We start from the raw sequence: 22,062 nt of genomic DNA on the forward strand, positions 1-22,062 counted from the left end.
ATGTTATTTTTAAACTGCAACAATAAAATACTAGACCCATTGCTTCATTTCTTACAATTGTGAAGTAGAACAAGAGAGAAGGTCAGACAGAGAAGGCCATGCTAAGCAAAGTGAGGTAGTAAAGATTCAGAGGTTTCTGAATATTTTTAGAAAAATAAAATAAATCACAACTGTATTTAAGCTAATTTTTACGAAAGAATATCCATTAGGAATCGCTTGATAACCACTATAACCACAGACTGCCAACACAATAATCATTCTGCGTACCAGACATTCCACTGACATCCTGCTTCATCCAGCTTCCCCTTCTTATACAATCTACTTTAATATTCTGCCATGCAAGCCAGGGTCAGAACAGATGAATAATAATGGCACAAGTCTTTCAGCTGGCCTAACTGCTACTCTAGAGATACGAAACACTACCATACTGAGCAGGAGGAGTAAACCATTTTCCTCTTACAGGGATGCAGTCAGGCAAGTTACTGTACCTACATTATCTCTATGCTCAAATCTCTACACAATAATGTGTGTTGTATGTGCCAATAATATGGCACTTAGTGCCAATAATATGGCACTAAGCTAGATGTTTCAAAAATCTGACTAGAAATCATTTGGAATGCTGAGACATTTCCCATGATGGGCTGTCTTTTTTCTGTCTCCTCAGTAGCTATGGCACTTGCTATTAAGCAGTATCAATCTCTGACCCAACGAAGTAGTTGTTTCTTTCGATAATGCCTTACTTCCATCACAGCCACCTTAAATAGAGCTTACACATTATTGGTCCAAAGGATATTACTGGGGAGTTGTGGCTAGGGGAGGCTCAGTGTTTGTAGAACATACCCACTGTAACACTCAGAGAGATACCAATACTTCCAGACAAGCTTTTAGATCTGCTTAAGTTGGGGCATCTCTGGGAATAAATGGAAAATAAAGTAAAAGTATTAAAAAGGAGACTCCCTACCAAAGAAAATCTAATGCTTTAACAATAGAGTGAAACCAAAATAAGGTTAAAAACTCTATTCTAAATAAGTTAGGTTTGGTAAAGACTACTATGGACTACTATAGGATTTAAATGTACTGTTCTCTGGCATGACAAGATCATTTAGAATATCTAACTGTTACAGCAACAGGCAGAAAGGTAAACTGAGGAGTGAGGCTTATACTCAACTAGCAAGACTAATATTGCTCTTTCTTGCCTACTGAATCATGAAAGACCCTCACAAATGTTGCTTTCTTACTTTATTACCAATAATTTTAAATGGAATGTAACTCTAAATAAAATGCAAATAAATTACTATTAACAAGTACTTTTTAAAAAGTTGTTCATCTATAAAATAATGGGATAGCTAGAGGCACAGAACTATATTCTACCTAGGTTATCTTTTATCATTATAAGTTATTAAAATCAATTATCGAGATTCTAATATAACTTTAATACTTGCTCAGGGTTAATAAAAGAGACACTGGGAAAGAATATATATTTTCTGCTCTCTAGGAGCTAGCAATCCAGGATGGAAGGATACAATATAAAGATTACATATTTCTTAGAGGAATATTTGAGGCTCATTTGGTCTTCAATTTCAACATTCCTGAGTAGAATACAGGAGGTTTAAGATGACAGAAGAATCAAAAGCAATACGGCACTAAGACAGATGTTTCATTTACATTAGATTAATCTTCACAATGCTATAACATCACTAAGTTAAATAACTTAACCAATATTACAGCTATCTAATGGAAAAAAACCAGCAAATACCACATGTAGGCTTGACTCTACAGCCCATCTTTTTTCCACCAGACTCTCCTACTGAACACACAGTATACCTATCAATAATTAAAACATTAAAATCTAAACTAGTATCTTGTTTTAATAAAACTATTTTTTTGTTGGTGGGTGAGGGTAGACAACAGAGTATAAGCATCCACAATTATTATGTCTCTTCTATATATGAGAAAACTACGTCACAAAAGGGGTAAGTAGTTTTTTGGAATCACATGATATATGGTGGGGCAAGATCTGAATCCATATCTGTTCAATGGTAAAGCTTACACTTAAGGATACATTTTTGAAGACTTCACTCAAAACACCTTTAAGTTCTCCTTAAGGCACACACATAAACATACAAATTCATATGAAGAAAGGCAGGGGATGACTGCTACTTAATACTAACAAATCAATGAGTTCTTATCAATAAACTTTATAAAATAGTTTGTACAGGCTATGGGTATAATGCACAATTAACCATTAGCAAATAGTAAACTGTATGTAGCTGACAGTATGTAGCTGACAGGCTAAAAATGTTGAGATGGTAATTTATAAAACTAATTTACCACATTTCACAAATACAGTATTTGATCAAACCCTCTGCTAGAATCCTAGACTTCTTATATCTTAGTAAGAGAAATTCAGAAATAATTAATCAGCTACTGAGGGTCCTAAAGTGCCATAGAGAATAGTTAATTCTTTAAAGCAGAATTTTAACTATATAGTATTAAATGAGATAGAGAGGAAAGCTCATGGGTTAGAGCATGTTTAACAAAGTGCTATTTCTATAAAAATTGCATTTAGAAAATGATCTTTGTGTGAGGACAAGACAATAAAAATATCAGACTCAAAATTAGGACAGGCCAGAGCTTCAACCTTTTGTAAGAGTTGAGATGGTAGACTGATTCAGTGGCTGGCTTATAACTCCGGGGTTTTTTTACACTAGAGTTTATCATCCATAAAACTACAATACATGAAAACTATCATCTGAAAAAAAAAACAGCTGACCAGAAACATCTCTCTCCTCGCTTTTTATTTCAGTTCAGGACACATGAAATATTTCAGTTCTTGGCTAATTTTCTTGACCATTAAAAGTTTTCTTTTTTCCCTTAAAAGGCCCTAATCTTGAGATTCTAATACCTAATTTAGTATGTTAGGCTCTTAAATTCGCAGTCAGGCTACAATCAGGTTTCAAGTTTTATAGCTAGGATACCAATAGAAAATATATTTTTAAGAATTCTATATTAGAGTTTTAGATGCATTATTTACAAGGGCAATACAATGTTTGTATATTTATGCTTTAAAAGTGTATCTTTAAAAAACAGCAGGCAAGAGAACTACCACAGTAGTTGTTACTCTAAAGTCATCTAACAACCTGCTGTTTTTAGGTACATGATGACAGTGATAATCACTGTTTTTAAAGTATACAAACTAGTAAGTGGAGTTTAATTAAAAATTTTTTAAATACCATGAAGAAGTTGAAGACTTAAAGATACAAAATTTAAAAAGAAAAAAATCAGAGAAAAGCAGACCTCTGAGACATGTAGATTTGCCAAGAAGTTTTTAAAAACCAAACCTTACTTTCACAACATCTAACACACAAAATGTGTGGCATGGGAACTGAATGAAGGTGTAAACATCAGTTTTGATAAACAAACAAAACAAAACCCACCTTACAAACATTTCAGTTCATAGAGCAAAATTTTAAGAACCCACCCTGAATGTATTGTAACTAAGAAGGTGCATGCGGACCAGGTAACTACTTTTGCATCATCTTTTGAGTAGGCTCCTCCTGCATGTCCTTGGCCACGTGACAAAACTCTTGAACCACATTGCTATATGATATCCTAAAACTTGTTCAGCAACTGAGCCATGTTATTCCAGCACAAACATGCATGTCGTGTGCATGAACATCATTTTTTAAAGATTCCATTTTTCACCACTTTATACCTAAAATGCGTAACTTAATTTTTCTTAAATTAAGTGGCAAATATCTACCACCTGTTGAAGAGTGTCTTCTGCTCTTATGTCTTTGACCAAACTTCACTCCAAAAGCAACTAAGAGTGTTTATAAGGAACTGAAAAGATGAAAATTAAGATATTCTTTGCTTCCAAGGAGTTCAAAATCTACTAAAATCTATATTCTTAATGGGCTATGACAAAATAATATTTAAAATTGATAAAGAAAGGTAAAAATCATTTTGTAGAATCAAAATTATCCTTAAAAATCTCTTCAATAGTCCGCAAGTACAGTATATACATCAGTTAAGATGTACATCTTCAAACATTATTATATACTATGAAACATCTTTTAAACAGAATCACGCTCTATTTGCAGAGATGCTTTAAAGTATAGGTAGCATGTAGAAACTGAGAGCTATTAAAAGGACAATATATTCATTTATCTCCCAACTCACGGTCTCTATGGGGTGTATTCTGACCAAGTAGAAGATTGGAAAGATACTCACATGATACAGATTTTTATTTTTCACACTCAGTGTGAAATATCTGCTGTGGGGTACTTATGCATTTGACCCTTCTAGATGTAAGATTTATGAAAGAGTTTTTATAAAAAGATACTCTAAGTCAATCAGGATTAGGAAAAAGTATCTCAACACACAGTGAACATATTATGAAAGAACCTAGTATATTCTTTGTTGACTGTAGCATATTCTTTGTTTTCCAGAAGTTAAAGGAAATGTTGACTGTAAAGCAAAAAGCCTTACAACTTGCTAAAGAGGCTGGATTTAATGAAGTGGACAGTTAAAGAACTGGTAACATCACAGTGAAGAATTTATGACAGAAAATCTTTTAACTCGATGCTCATCATTAGTCAGGCAAAGAAAGGAGTCACAAATATTTGATCCCAAATCTTTAAAATAAATTTTAGACCATGCGTATAAAATGTGTTGTTACAAGTGTGTTTGATTCTGATATGAGAAGACTCCTCACATTAAAAAACGAAGCTGCAAGCAAAGTCTTGAAAGTGACCAGGAGCTGAAAAAGTCCAAGTGAATGGAACTTAAATAGTTCATCCATTTTTCAGTTTTTGTTTTTAAATCCCATTGCCTTTTCTATGGCTTTAGCTGATGGTTCAGACATTCAGACATGGATGAACCTTAGGCATTTAACACACCCATTCACTATTTCACCAGCTCACTATGGTTTAACATTACTCACCACCAAACAGCAACAGAAACTAAAGCCTCCATCTCCTTACCATCAAACTTCAGGTTGGCAACTCTATAATCCATTAATTAAACATTTTAAAAATGTCTTTTTGATTATTTTGCTATGTGCTACTGACAATCATTAATAATCTTACATTATTTCATTATTTGTTAATATTATAATACGTGTTCCCTGGTCAAGTTATTTAACTGTTATTTCTTTATATGTAAAGAAACAGAGACAAATAATCTCTAAAACTCCTATCTGCTTTAAAATTCTATAATTTTAGGTTGGTCTTAAAAGGAAAATTATAAAACTGAAGACTGAGAACAGTAATTACCTACCACATGCCTGATACATAATTTTTCAAAACTGGTATTTTTAACTCTTGAAACTTATTTCCAAGATTTCTGTAGTTTGCTGCCGTAATTATTATTTTTTTTTACATCTTTGCTCAAATGTCATCTGACTACTCTTTATAAAATTGTGATCCCACCTTTACTCTGGCATTCACTATGCTCCTCTCCCCATTTGTTTCCACAGCACTGACATATATATTCACATTTTTCCAGCATGTGTGTGTGTGTTTCCAGCGTTTGTGTATTTGTGCATGAGCACACACATTCAACCACAAATATAATTTACGTTTTATTTTCTGTCGCCCTTCACTAGAACATTAAAGTCCGTAAGGACAGGGATTTTTTTGTTTTTTGTTCACTGGAACAATACCTTGCATGTAGAAGGAAGCTTAGTGCATCTTGGTTAAATGAATGAACTCCTCTAGTCATGGACCAGAAATGTTTTATTAAGTTCAATATACTTTGGGGAAAGTCATACTCAGGGAAAGAAAGGGGGAGGGCTTAAAAGCATCTTTTAAGAATACATAGGTTTCAGTTACAGCAATAAAATAAAGGGAACATGACGAGAAAAGACTGAGGACATAGGGGATTTTGCTGACCAAAGTCCACAAGTTCCTGTAGACATAGTAGAAAGAATTTGGGTGCTTACAAAGGGGTAGGTGACTGGGTCAAATTGAAGAATAAAAAAGACAAAAGGAGGTTAAGAATCTAGGTGATGATGAGTGATCTGACAGCTGCCCTTTAATTCCTGCTGTGGATTTTTATTTAAGTTTATTACTGTGTACAGTTTGAATATCAGTTTTTTTGTTTAGAAATGTGATAAACAGATATAAATAAAAAATGACTTTTCCAAAGCTGTCCCTATTAGATGTAAACTAAATGATTTTGACTTTAGGAAGAAAGGTGATTTTTCCCAGAATTGCAAAAATTTTAAATCCAGTTCTAATTTTAAGTGTGTTCTTATAATAGAATTTCATTCATATCCTCCAGGTATATGGCAAAATAAGAAAAATCTTTTCACAAACACCTCTGAATATGGTTTGTAATGGTATCAGTATGTGAATTGTTTTATGGCACCTAACATACAGTACCCTGAGAGTTCCAAAAGGAAGAGAAATTCAATGTATGACCACAAGGTATCACAAAGACACACTTGTATAAGAAACACTTAGAGCTAAATGAATCAGGTCAAATTTGCATAATCACTTAAAGATGCCTGCATTTAGAGAAAAGCAATCTAAAAGATTAACACTACTGTTTCAAGAAGTCAAATGCTTTATCATCAGTCATAACCCAACTGGTTAGAGAGCAGTGTTAATATTTATTACATGCCATAGTACCATAGTATAAAGTTTAAAAATTAAGAGTTTAAAAGGAAAAGGGTCTGTGCTCAGAAAACTTTATATAAAACCTGACTATCAATTAATTGAAGGGAAGGGTAGGTTAATGGCAGCTTTCAACTAACTGCATCAAACAGATCAAGAAAGTCCTTGAAAAGAAAAGGCCAGCATAATAGTTACATGAATGTTAAACGTGTGTGGAGTAAAAGATAAAGCAGGAAAAACGCACTTTAAGGAAGGTTTCATGTTATTATATATTTAGCAGTATGATTTATTCAGTTACTACGTGCATACTCTCTGTCCAATTTAGTCAAATTAAGTAGCCTTCTTTAATTTAAAAATAAAAGATGAAAAATCTTCCTGAGTCGCTATCTAGTGACTTACGCTGCTTCAGGTGATCAGAGGATGTAAAGCTAAAAGTCAAAATCATTTAGTTTACATCTAATAGGGACAGCTTTGGAAAAGTCATTTTTTATTTATATGTTTATCACATTTCTAAACAAAAAGAACTGATATTCAAACTGTACACAGTAATAAACTTAAATACAAAGTAGGGAAAGGTAAACTACATGTACATGCTAAATAATTTTCTTCTTCAACTAGAACATGTAAGAACTAATATCACTGAGTATGTAGAGAAACTGGAAGATAATCTGGACAGTTTATCTTAGTACTCATTCATTCAAGAAATATTTACTGAAACTTAGGATGTGACAAGTACTGTTTCACATACTAAGAGTCAACACCCAGATGAGAATTCAGTAATGTCTTTCTCAATCTCTGGAAGTTGGGAGGTAAAATAACCTCCCCTCCCATCCCCCATTGCTCCACACCATGACTTACTCCAAAGGTCTATGTGGTAAAAATTAAGACACTACTACCACTGCAGAAATGAAGGATTCTGCAATTAACAAAATAGTCCCTGCTATTATGGAGCTTTCATTCTCCTCTAGCATTCTAGATAATTTTAGGGTTAACTTCTAGAAGAAATTCAATCTGAAAAACTTCTAAAGTAAAGAAAATACAAAATTAGTTAACAATTAATCTTTGTATTAAAAATTTCCCTTCCCGCCAATTCTATTTATTTAACCTGAAAGAGTATTTTTGACTAGTTTCCAAATAAAGGGATCGTCCAAACTGTATTTAAGTAATAAATTCCCCGTGATCTACCATTAAATAAATACTACAAGGGACCTAATAACTAAAACTGTTCATAGTTCATATAAAGGAAAACTGGAAACCTATGAGAAATGTTCCATATTTCCTCTCTCGTCTGCCTAATTTAATTAAAGTAATTCCAGTCCTAGGCTGCTAAGTGGTAAAGAATAGGGTTTTCTACTTAATATTTAAAAGAATGTTTTTCTACTTAGTACTAAATTTATCTAGTTAGTACTTATACAGAACACCTTTCACCTTTTAATATTTCTTCTTGAGGGCTCAAATGTCCATCACACAGAACTAAAAGACACAATTTCTCTGCACTTCATTGTCTCTGCCTGTTAAGGTAACAAGGGTACCTATCTCTTAACTCTGTTTTTGGATTAAATGAGATAAGGCATGTAAAGGGTTTAGTGCTCAACATAATTGATCACATCAATTATCATCATTATCCTAAATTGTGAGTTTTCAATAATAATAGCTTATAATTATTATCACCATCCACAAAACCATAGTTAGGAAAGATAATAAACAAGCTACAATAAGAATATTAAAAGATTTCTTTGTTTTGGCAAGATGATTGACATGCATACATTCCTAAAACTAGTAACAGATTTAAAGTATCAGTAACACTAAATGTTACTAATATCCAGAATTCCTAAAAATGGCCAAGTTTGGGAAATTTTCAGGAATCAAATAAAAGCTTCACCAACAACATGCTTTCTCAACATTTTATTTGCTACTCCAAAGACTCATAAGTATTTCCTGTCTTTAAAAACACTTTTTTGTCTTTTATTTCAAAGTAAATAGTAGAATGAACTAAACAAATAGAAAAGTTAAGACCATTTACAAGATTTTGTTATACTAGCCTCATCCTAGTCAAATCATACTGAAAAATCTCTAAAATTATTTTGTTCAAAGAAAATTAAAAAACAAACAACAAAAACAAAGCCAATTAAACAAGTAGAAAAATCCTGATGTTTAATTAAATCTGGAAAGTTATGATGGACTACAAATGAAGAAATTAACAAATATAAGACCTGAAGTAAAGCAAAAACACTAATAAGAATCTTTCATTTAAAAACTCTGTGATCCTTCAAAATCCTCTGAAGAAAACCAAGGAATCCCCAAATGGAGAGGTCACTAAATATCCATGAACACTCACCCAACCACTGGTAGGAGACCTCTTGTAGACCCAGATGCTTGAATCAGCTGAAATAGTACCAAGTTTTTACTGATTACTCCTTAATAGAGCAATGGAGCACAGGTTAACTCCATACTATCACAAACTAAAGGTTATTGTTACTGATAATTCCAGCTATCATTACAAATTACTCAAAGGAAAATGAAACTGGGTAATGAGTGAAACACTGTGTGCATGTGTGTAAATGTGTACATTTCCTCCAATTCTCTTAGAGATGCAACTCTTATAACATAATTCCTCTTGTAAATGTAAATATACTGGCAGAATAAAAATTAATTATTTTTATTTCTTCATTAATTTTATAAAATCCTTAAAGAAAGCATGTAAAATATTTTTAATATCGGTTCAGACAGAAAAATTTGAGAAGAAAATATTTAATGACATTGCCAATTTCTCAACACTAAGTACTTCAGTAACAGGAAAAGATTTTCAGTCCCTTGCACTTAAAAAAATATATAATAGTTCTTACCTTTAGGCCTTTTAGTATACTAATGATTCTTGTAATCAGAAAATTCTCATATTTCAACCCATAAAAGAACTCGTAACACTTAAGACTAAACAAACACCTCCTTTCTTAAAGATGAGGACTATTTTCAATATTATTGATTAAAACCTGAAAGTTAACAATTTAACAGAAAATCTCTAATGTTACATAATTCCAAAGAGGAGTAAAATAGAGTCAACACCTAGATGAGAATTCAATATTGTTTTTCTCAATCTCTGGAAGTTGGGAGGTAAAATGATCCCTGTTCCCACACCACATTCCCCCACACCATGACTTACTCCAAAGGTCTATGTGGTAAAAAATAAGAAACTACTACTTCAGAAATGGCCAAGAACAAAAAAATGGGAGGTTCTATATTTTCCTCAATAGCTAAGATATAAAAACTATTTCTGCCTGATACATGTGTAAGGTATCAGCCTTACACAGTGAAACAAGCCTCATTTGGTTTAAGTAGTTTAGGTTTAAATAGTTTAGATTGATAGGAAGCAAAAAAGAACACTGACATTTTAATGTCAAGTAAGCATTTTCAAGTTACCAAAGAAATACTGAAATCACAAGCCAGCAAATATACTCCAACCTGGCTGATAAATGATATAATTTTTTACATTTCTAAAGACAGCTTTGCAACGTAATATATCTATCATTTACTGAACACGAAATAACTTTTGAAGTCTTGAGAATAGCAATGAAATAAGCAAGACCAGAAGTCAAGGAGAGATCTGAGAATAGAATGGTGAAAAGGAATATCTAATAGAAGACTAGTTCCACAGTGATTGAGAATTTTAATGTCACTAAAAGTATGAAAAAAACTTAGGATAAAGATAAAAATAATTAAGAACAAAACAGAAATTGACATGTTAAAAAAAAAAACTTGTGTGTGAGAAAAACTCAAACGTTTTAGAAATCTATTGCAAATTTTAAATGACAAAAGTATACCAATATTACCTTTCTTTCGAAAGAGTGCATTTAGGTAATTTTCTGCTTGGCATTCAATCTTTTCAGTGTTGGACTGGCCCTGAGATGATAGTTCCTCTGTTGGTGTTGACTGTGAAGAATCAAGAGATGGTATACAATCCTAAAATTACAAGAAAACAACATAAAATTATCACTTTTTATTTAAATGTAGGATATCCCATTAAAAATGGCAAAAAAAAATCTCTAAATGCTCATTTGTGCTACCTTTTAAATATATCAAATTATATAGAAAAGATAAAATTTGAAACAGGAGTCAGGAACAAAGAAATTTAGCTCTGATAGAGGGCCAAATCAGCCTTATTCCTTAGCGAAACTATAGTCAAAAAAAGGAAGAGCAGATAAAATATGTTGCTAAATAAATTTATTACATAGCATGCCAGCAATGAGCGTTTTAACAACAAAGCAGATATATTTACCTACTAATCTGACCAAATGGGTACAGGTTCTTGAGTTCTCATTTCTTCACAGCCCTCTCACAACAGTACATAAAGAATTAGAACTTCCCACCATACAAGAAGATGCTGCTTGTCTAGTTTATTCCGTTTACAGTAGACACTAATATTTAATAATTTTCACAGGAGATAATTACGATATCTAAAAGACTTCAAGAGAAAGTGAAAAGCTAAAAAGTAGTGCCACATTACCCTCCTAACTACTGATTCCTAAGAAATCTGACTGTAGGGTGGTCTCAGATAAAACCAGGCCTCCAAGCTCACCCTTGTCTATATAAATACATAATACATCTGAACTGAACTTCATAAGTCAGGGAGCTATAAGAAAGAAATGTGAAATAAGCAAAAAGGATGAGTGTTTTGGGATTTTTCACTTGCAAGTTAAGCTAAATGTTAGACTTCTGACATAAGACTTTAATATTCTTCTCATTACCAAAATCAAGTATTTAAATTCTACTGTAAGTTACCAATTTTCAGAACAAATTCAATTAAAAAAATTGTGTTACAATTGTGCAATTAGTTTAGAAATAATTTCATAGCACTAAAACTTACACTGACTGCTTCTCTCTGTAGGTTACAAAATGAACATTTTTCATCCATAGACCAGTCAGTCAGTTCTTCTGGTTCACAGTCTTTAAAAGAGGGAAAAATATTCATTAAATACACTAACTTTATTAAAACAAATAAAATTACCACTCTCCAGAGCAATGGCTCATATAAAAAAACTAACTACTAACAATAAGGGGAAAAGGCCTAACTTTAAAATTAAACTGATGACATCTAGAAAAAAAATACACATAGAAGGCTGTAAGGAGAGTAATTTTGCACTACTGTGGGACAAAGTAGCAAGAACAATGAGCTGGTGATAAATTAATTTTCCAACAATAGGGTTTTAAGTATCATCTAGTTTTCTGCAAGATCCAATTTATCATTGTCTAGTAATTTTTTATTTTCACTATGAAAGAAATCAGAACAGAGATGGGGCGGGGGGGGAAATAAATTTTGCGTATTATGTTAGGGGGAGGGGGTGGCAGAAGAGGGAAAAGGGGATCAAATATATGGTGATGAACTTCACTCTGGGTGAACACACAAAGCAATATATAGATGATATATTATAGAAATGTATACTTGAAATCTATATAATTTTACTAACCAATGTCACCCCAATAAGTTTAACAAAACTTTTTTTTTGCCTATTATGAAAGACAACATAAAACAGAGAAATGGAGTAAAGTACCTGAAAAGCCCACAGATTTGAGAGAAAATGGAACGCTCGCTCAAGAAAAAAAGTAAAAAGCCATAGCTAAAAAGGTCATATCAGATTTTTATTACATTGTTTAAACGCTTTGTTCCAAGAGTCAACAAGTTATATTATTCAACAAAACACATGGATTTTTGTTTCCAGAAGGATATTCCTTATAATCCAACTACTGTACTATAGCTAGAGTATTTGTGTAAAAAATATTTTTCTAGTGAAGGAATTTTATAAAGGTATTAACATCGCAATCCCAACTATAATTAATATAGTGATTTTTCAAACTCCCCTCAATTTTCTTTCCCAAATAAATTCATATGTAGAATCTCGAGTCATAAAACTGTGATCATCTGAGACAGCTACACTGGCACTAATTTGAAAAGCACTGGTGTCCACAGTAATTTTCTCTTATAAAATTTATTGAAATACACAATAAAGTTTTTAATACATGTTTCTGCTAAACTACACATATAATAAGCTTATCTTTTTTGAAGTGATAATAAATAAATAACTAGTTAGAATCAGCCCCTAGGATACTCTTGAATCAATCCAGATCAATACAGGTCAGGATAAAAAATAATGTAACTTGTTGGACTATAGTGTAGTAATAGCTTCCTTTGATTTTGGCAGTAGTCCAGAAATATTCCCACTATTTATCTAAACTTGGAAAGAGCAGGGAATTGGAACATAAGATCCATTATAGGGTAATGGAAAGATAACTGTATTTGAAGTCTTCAGAAATCAGGGATGGAGCTGACTAGCAGCAAGCCACAAAGTTTTTCTTTTAATTTCCACACCTACAAAATAAGGATCCCATCACCTAACTTATTTGTGGATCAAATGAAAAATATGTGAAAATACTTGATAAACTACAAAAACCAAACAAAAGCTAATTATTAACAAGGTAGAATCAGCGACCTATTTTTTAAATACTGTACTATCACACATATAAGCATATGTAATAAGTTTAGTTTGCAGAAAATAGATCATTTTAATTTAATAACTACTTAAGAAAACTGATCACTGTTTGTAAACAACCCAACAAACCAAAATTTTGCATAGATTGCATAGATTGATACAATCTATACAATTAAAAACCCAGAACTGTAGCTATGTACATTTGTAATTTTTTTCAACCTTTCATTCTGTCCCTGGAACAGAATCACACATTCACACTCTTGAATGTAGGATCATGCAGTGTCTCTTAAGGAGGGAGGCAGAACTCTCTGACCAATGCAGTGAATATGAGAGATGTAACAGTTTACCATTCCAAGCTATGGCTTCAAAAGGCATAGCAAATTCCCCCAGCTCTCGTGAGCTTCCACCATTCAATATGAGAACTTGTCATTACTCCTTAGTCTGTGACCTGGAATGTTGAGATGTGCTCCCCACGCACAGCCTGGAGTCCAGTGAATCAGATCACCCATAAATATGAAGCAGATTTTGAAGCTGTTTGTTATGCAGCATTTCTGTAGCAAGAACTTGACTCATATACGAAGCACAACACAATTTTGATCAATGAAATCTTAACTGTTTTTTATTATGACCTCATAAATCGGGAATACGAAAGCAATTTAGCTTTGAGATTTTTGAAAAATGGCTGGTAGGCCTAGAAAAGGGGTATTTTTAAAAAAACATCATAAGGTTTCATGACGTTTGAGTGATATGTTGATTCAAAAAACAACTTTTGATTAATTAAACCAATTACCACTTGTGAGATAAATTGGGCATGCTGAAATAATCCTCATTTATTTCAGTTCTTCAAGGAAATGTTAATTAAAATAAATATCTACATAGTTAAATAAATGGCATTGAATAATCAATGATTATATAAATGCCATTAAATTGTACTGGGTTCAAAAATCTATGACTTTACTTACACATATTTAATTATTACTCTATGGCAACTTTTGATTTTGAGTCCAAATCAACCATGGTAGGATACATTTTTATATATGGGAAAACAGATTTTGAAAAATCAACTGTAGGCCAGATTACTCCGTTGTTCAGGTTATCTTTTCATGTCATAAAAATTAAATAAACACTACAACAAAACATTCATTTTAACTCTCAAACAAAATTTGACAATGAGTAAGATATTCTTCTCTAAAAAAGTTGTCTCTCATTTTAACTCATGAAGGTATAAGCTCAAAAGGGTTAAATTACAGAAACATCCTTATTAATAAAAGGCAATGTCATAATGAAAACTGACAGTAAATGACTGTCATAGATCAACCTTTCTACTGTGGATATGTATTCTTGTGGTCAAAGTCTCTCTCTAATAATTTGACATAATCTAAGAAAGATAACAGAGTTTGAAATTAGAGAACCTTAGTACTGAACCATGGGCTTTCCACATTCTAGATATTGCTTTGGGCAAGTTACTTTCTCTGAGCTTCAATTTCCTTATCTGTAAAATGAGGATAATAAGAACTACAGTTTATAGGCTATAGTGAAAATTACATAAAAACATACACAAAACACCTAGTAAGTCCAATAGGAGTTATTTTTATTTTATTTTAAGTAATCACACTTCTTTTGAATGTTTTTATTCTCTTCAGTACCTTTTAACCATAGGAAAGAAAATTGGAGTTCCCAAAGACAAATCTCAGTGAAAAGTGCAAAAAAAAAAAGTACTGAACTAGATTTTTCATGAAGGTCATGAAAAACTGGTTATAATTATGTTGATTTTGAAGAAAGATAGCGAACACTGGGCAGTATAATGAAAACTAATTTTTCATTACGGAACTACATATTAGATATACTGAAAAATACAGAGAAAAGTTATTCATAATCCCATCATCCAGAGACAATGATTAACACTTGTAGTAGGTCCTTCCAGTTTATCTATGCCTTTTAAAAAATTAGGATCAGCTAATTCTTTGAAAAGATCAATAAAATTAATAAACCTCTAGCCAGGCTAACCAAGAAAAAAGGAGAGAAAACATCAGAAATAAAAGATGAGGCATCACTATTGAGCCAATGAACATTAAAAATGTAAGAAAAGAATATTACGAATATTAGTTGCCCTCAAATTTGATAACTTTAGATGAAATGGATGAATTCCTTGAAAGAAACAATTTACCAAATCTCACACAAGAAAAAATAACCTGAACAGGCCTGTTTCTATTAAGAAATTAAATCAATAATTAATAATCTTCCAAAAAAGAAAACACCAGCCTGGTGGTTTCTCTATAATCTGCTCCAGAAAACAGAAGAAAAGGGAATATTTCTTCACCCATTCTATGATTCCATCATTACCCAAATACCAAAACCTGTCTGAACAGAAGACATGCAGAGAGCAAATAAGCATATAAAAAAGGCATTCAGTATCATATTCCATTAGAGAACTGCAAATTAAAACAAGATACTACTACACACCTAATAGAATGGTTAAAGTCCAAAACACTGACAGTATCAAATGCTGGTGAGGATGTAGAGAAAAAGGAACTTAAAATTCACTGCAGGTGGGAATGCAGAATAGTATGGCCACTTTTGAAGATAGTCTGGCAGCTTCTTGCAAAGCTAAACACACAATCTAGCAACGGAGTTCCTAGGTATTTACCCAAATGAGTTGAAAACTTACGTCCACATAAAAACTTACACATAAATACTTACAGCTACTTTATTCATAATTGCCAAAACCTGAACGTGACTAGGGTGTCTTTCAAATAGGTGAATGGACTAGGCTAACTGTGGTACATCCATGCAAGGCAATATTATTCAACAATAAAAAGAAATGAGCTATGAAGCCAGGAAAACACATAGAGGAACCGTAAATGCATATTGCTCAGTGAAAGAAGTGAGTCTGAAAGGGCTAAATACCGTATGATTCCAACTATATGACATTCTGGAGACGAAAAAACTATAAAGACAATAAAAAGATCAGTGTTTAACATGGTTTGGGGACCAGGGAGAGGACTGACAAGGTGGAATACAGGTGATTTTCAGGACAGTAAAACTGTGTATAATACTGTCATGGTGGACACATGAAATTGTACATATGGCAAAACCCACACAACTACAACAAAGAGTGAACCTAATGTAAACTATGAGGACTTGAGTTAATAATAATGCATCAATATTACTTCATCAATTTTAACAAATGTGCCACCCTAATGAAAGATGTTAATATGGGGGAATCTAAGAGGAGGCAGGAAGAGGGAGTATATGGGAACTCTTAGTACTTTGTACTCGATTTTTCTATAAATGTAAAACTGCTCTAAAAATACTACTTATTTTAAAAATTACAATCACAGTATATCCATGCTTATTTATCATAAGTATTTCCATGCTCAAATATACTTCTAAATCACTTAAAAATAAATATAGTCCATTAAAGAGCTATATCGTAACTTATTTAATCAATATCCTGTTGTTGGATATTTAAGCCTGTTTCTCTAATCTTGGCATTATAAACACTATGATGAACATATTCAGATAAGTCTTTGTGTATACATTAATAAAAGCTAGTATTATAATTTATATAAATAACTATAAAATAGTATTAAATTCTCTGGCTTTCATATAAATAATCAACTCATATTAGAAAATGACTGACTTTTGATTTAATACTAGGCCATGAGTTCCTAGGAGGAAGAGATCCTACTTATTCATTTTTCTTTTCTCGTTGCTAATCACAGTTCCTAACACAAAATAAGCATTCCAAATATTTGATCCAATAAATCTTATTAAAAAGTAGTTTTGTTGTCTCCATCATCATAGTGTTAACAGTTGGAAAAAAAGATATTAAGCCAAAACCATTAAATCTCAGACAGTGGTATAAGTCAGGGGTTAGCAAACCTTTTCTATAAACCACCAGAGAGTAAATATTTTAGGTTTTGCAGGCCATCCACTCTCTTTTTAAAGCCATTCAACTCTACTGTGGAAGTAGAGCCATAGACAATACATCAACAAATGAGAGAGGCTGTTTCCAGTAAAACTTTATTAATTGGATAATTAAATGTGAACATCATACAATTTTCCCATGTCACATAATATTAATCTTTCGATTTTTTTTCTACTTAAAAATGTAAAAACCATTCAATGAGCTGGATTTGGCCCACAAGCTACAGCTTGCAGACCTCTGATATAATCTCCCTTTGAAATGGGGACCCACCTAGAGAAAAACCAGTAGGGATCTTATCAGCCAGTTTACACAGGCTTACTGTACTCTTTTCATCATTTTGTAAATATCCATAGTTAGAGCAAGAAAATCAGATGGTCCCATGGATGAAAGAAACTGGCTCACCAATGAGACATTAGAAAGGACTGACTAAAGTTCTGTGACAGCAGGAAAAGTAAGTTTTGGGGAGATGAAGGAGGAAAAGAGGCAGAGTACAGGGAACCTTTCTGGGAGTAGACAAAAGTGCAAAGTTTATGACATTCAAAGTTTCTTTGGAGACTTACTCCAAAAAGAAATAATAGTATATTTTTCTCAAAAGGACAGAAAGTCAAGAGAACAGGTCAAAGAAGACAGAAAGCTAGGCCTTCTGTTTTGTTTACAACAACTGAAAATTAGATAGCATCTACATGCGTTTTCAAAAGGCTCTACACTAACAGCACTGGTTTAACTTTCCTTCAACATGTGGCTGTCTTCACCCTTGTACAGATACAGATTTATTACTATAATTAATATCATCACTCTTGCGCCTGTAACTTTGATTAGAAGCCTTTTTTTATAATTCATAAAAGGAAGAGAAAAAAGAGGAAGAATTTACCTAAGAAATTTGGAGAAAAGTTAGAACATTTGGGGTATGAAAGGGCAACGAAGTAAGTATGTGCGTATGTGAGAAAAAGACTGAGTCCCAAACCTTAGCTAATTTTATAAAACCCCCCACCAAAAAAGCACAAAAGAGGACATAAAGTATAAGATCTATCAGAATCAAATAATAAATGGAATAAGATATACAACAATGGGATAGTAAATTACTTAATTATAATAGACCCACAATGAAATACTGTGCAGCCATGAAGAACTGATCAAGAACTTCATACATCCCAATGATGTACTTGTGACGGGAGGCACACACACTGTACAGAGGGCGCCAAAACAATGGATACACATTTTAAGAACAAAAAAGCTGTATTAAAATTGTAATAATATATGCTGATAACAAAAGATGAATACAAGTGATATGTATACATTTTTTTCGCACCTGCCAAATTTATTCTTTTATTAAAGTAGTATATACTACTTTGGCACCCCTGAGGGTACCAAAAAAATGTATACAAGTGGATACATTGGTCAGCGTTGCTCAAACAGTAGTTCGCTGTAATCAAAAGTGTCTGGACGCTGATGGTAACCACTCTGAGCACCTCTTGTAATTGCAGAAGTCAAACGTGACTTGTCATCTTTTGTTATTGGTATATATCGAGTATTACAATTTTAATACAGTTTTCCTTTCTTCAAAACATGTATACATTTCTTGGCATTCTCTGTAGTATATACAGTACATACTACTTTAATAAAATAATAAATACATACAAACATATATTTTACATTTATATAAAAATGTTAAAAGTTATCTATGGGTCATGGAACTAATTTTTTTCTTTCTGGCTTACTGTATTTTCTGACTTCCTAAAATAAACATGTATTACTTGTATACTACAGAAATACAAGTCTAAAAATAAAATACATGCGTTTATTTCCTTAGAACATTCCACACATTGTATAATAAACTATTTCTGAAAGAACATAAATATTTAAATATATACATAACAATATAAGTAAATAAATGAAAGTGGGGGAAGCAAGAGGCTAAAAGACACAAGTTGCAACTTGGGTTATCAGAGGGCAATTAAGTATAATACTGACTTCTGACATAAATGAGAACAGCAGGTTAAGAAAGGAAGGCTGAAGAAATATCAGGCATAGGTTAAATTCCTGTTTGTTTAGATTTGTTTCCTTTGTTCATTTGTAAGCCCAAATAGGTGAAACTACAATTAGTCAGTCTTACTTATAAATAAATCAGGTAAAAATATTTAATTCAGTGTTAAACTATGATAAAGTGAGAAATATTTACAAGGTTAAGAGATACATAAAAAAGATCTTAGCCCTAAGAATGATAAAACACCAGAACACCTACATTTTGGAGACTCCATCCTTAAAGTCATGTTCTGCATGGATATCATTCATTTGACTGACTATGGGTGGTTAAAACAAATGATCTTTCATAGATACTTTCAACTCTATGATTCATAACTCAACTATCCTGTTCAACATTGATAAAAAATGAGCAGAAAACTTTTGACTACTCCAGCTGTCACTGGAACTCCCTCAACTCAAAAAACTTATATACACATAGAAGAGAGAACTACCTTTAGGACTACTGGGACCTTGGGTCTTAGTAGAATGGAGAGTACCAGAGAAGAACGGAAGGTAACAGCACTGTCCAGATACAAGGTTCAGAAATAATTTGGTCAAAATCAAAGTAGAAAATCTATACTAGCACTACCCATTTTATAAATGAACTACAAAATTTTATAAATTACTACAAAATTTCAGATGGCCACAAAAATGTTCTCTCCTAGTGCTCCACATTGCCAAACAAGAAGTGAAACAACTAAACTATGATTTCACAGCAATTACGTCACAGATCCCAATGTTCCACCAGGATTTATGTTCACATATTTGGAAGGGCAGGTTATAATAAATAACAGAAGTATTATACATAAATATAAAACTCTGAACACACATGGTGGGATTTTTCAGAGGGAAAATCTGAGTTCTAGGCTGCCTATATCATAAGCAACAGGAGATATTTAAACTGAACTCCTTAAATCCTCTTTAAGAAGTCAGGGAATGTAATATATAAAATAACAAAAACCAAATTTCACCACTGAGCCAAAACTAACCTTCATTTTCTCTTCTGATCAGTGTACTAATTTTTTAAAAGATTATAACATCATGTAATAATAGGAACAATATTTGGATTTTATTCATTTAAAAATATCTTTTCATTAAACAAGATCACAAATTCATGTTTAGTATAGAGTTAGTGTAGAACAACCATTTTTCATTTGTTAAATGGGACAGAAGGTTAAAATTTTAAATAAAAAAAAAAGCACATTACCTTCAAATAAACTGAGATCTCTTCGTAGCCGTGGTCCATAAAGCCCTTCTAAAATACTCTCAAAACCTGTGTTATTAAAGACAGAAAAATCTATTAACTACTGAAAAAGCTTAATTTTACAACAATTAAAAAAAAACACAAACTCTACAGGAATCAAAAATTTAAAAATTTATCATACTATGAGGTATCATTTTTCCTTTAGTTGAATTAACTTGAACTAGGCAATATAGAACATAGTCAAGAGTCACACATGACTATCAGAAACCACATGATTGTAAAGAAATTAAAACATTCAAATGCAAATATTCACTACTAAAAACAGGTAAACACCTTTGTCATTTAGAAATATTCCCAGATTAAAATATTATGGGCAGATTTCTTTTGTAATAATTTTGTAGAGAGGAGAAGAATAACTAGAAAAGATGTGTATTACAATCCTGTTTATATTCATTACAAAACAGGTTAACTTAAAAAAAGCAGCTTTAATCTCAATTACAAAAATGAGTAAATGAGTGACAACAGAGAGAAATTCTTGCTGTGAAAAATATGATGTATAAAATTTTAACCTGCTTGTAAAAATCACAACACAATTTTTTCATGGATATGGACTGCTTTAAGGAAAAATATTACTGAAAATCTTGTCTAGTTAACAAAACCCTAGTTCATGAAATTACATTGTATTCTACTTTCTGGATATACTAATTTTAAGAATTTATAATTTTCTTTTTGAAATCTCTATTATATTCGATTTTAATCAGCTTTTTGATAAACTACAAAGCATCCAAAGGAAAATTGACCAGGATGGCAAAACAACTGGGAAACTAACAGAAGAAACTACTTGAAGCACGCTTAAATTAGGGAGGAAAAAAAATCTAAAGGTAACATGATAGATCTGAAAAATGAAAGATAAAGTAGAAATACTACTGCAGAAATGTTTCATAAGTCATTAGATGCTTTAAAAAACATTTTAAAATCTCTGAAATCAAGATGCAAATTAAAATCAATAGTGTATCATAGTCAAAAGGCGGCAATATTTTTTTCACTTAGTAAAATATGAAGAAATGATGCATTTTACAGCTTATGATGTCTTAGATTTGACAAAGTAACATACTTAACATGGTACTTGGTAAATACGTACTTAATAAAAATCTTTGTGAAATGATTCAGTACTAGTTCCCATAAGTGGAAATTTCAGGCAGAAAAGTGAATGAACTACCATACCATTAGAAAGCTTTCATAAATGCTCTAGAAAAGACTTTCAAACTAGGTAAACATTCAGACTTAACAAGCCCCAAATTACTAAGATATTTAAATTCTATTTTGCAGCGATCAATGTGCTCCAAAAATAATATTAAGAACTATTTTAGGATATCATTCTGTGGTATACTGGACAAAATGAATAGCCTCTCCCTATATAAGCCTACTAAATTTAAACAATAAACATTTCCTACGTGTAAGCCTGAAAGAAGAAAGCAAACAAGGACTGAACTTTTGTTCTATTGGGTTTCTCAGCTCCTCACTAGGTAAGACCAAGGTCTTACACATATCCTGTTTTTATTCATACTGCATAGTGTTGGTGCTATTGTAAATGATACCTTTAATTGAAAGTTTTGTTTCTTGTAGGTTTATAGAAACACAATTGAGGTTTGTATACTGACTTGGTATCTAGCAACATGGCTAAACTCTTTAATTATAATAATTTATCTGGAGATTCTCTATATACACAAATATACCATCTATAGATAGTGGTAGTTTTTTTTTTTTCCCCCCCTCCTTTCCAGTCCTCATTGTCTTCTTTTT

General features: G+C 32.1%; 1 protein-coding gene across 11 annotated transcripts in view; it reads right to left on the bottom strand.

Annotated features, from left to right (window-relative positions):
• The window catches only part of LCORL (ligand dependent nuclear receptor corepressor like), a 122,893-nt gene that overhangs the window by 64,318 nt on the left and 36,513 nt on the right, over nt 1–22,062 (bottom strand). For 7 of the 11 annotated variants that reach the window (XM_019744436.2, XM_019744431.2, XM_074321726.1 and 4 more), the window contains exons 2-4: nt 20,263–20,328; nt 11,482–11,561; nt 10,448–10,577 (exon numbers count right to left, since the gene is read on the bottom strand). In XM_019744436.2, coding sequence (XP_019599995.1) covers nt 10,448–10,577; nt 11,482–11,561; nt 20,263–20,328 — 276 coding nt within the window. The remainder of the gene's footprint in view (nt 1–10,447; nt 10,578–11,481; nt 11,562–20,262; nt 20,329–22,062) is intronic. The other 4 variants (XM_074321707.1, XM_019744432.2, XM_019744434.2 and 1 more) reach the window with 1 other exon arrangement.

The sequence above is a fragment of the Rhinolophus sinicus genome, linkage group LG02, assembly GCF_036562045.2.
Source record: "Rhinolophus sinicus isolate RSC01 linkage group LG02, ASM3656204v1, whole genome shotgun sequence".
Classification (NCBI taxonomy): domain Eukaryota; kingdom Metazoa; phylum Chordata; class Mammalia; order Chiroptera; family Rhinolophidae; genus Rhinolophus; species Rhinolophus sinicus.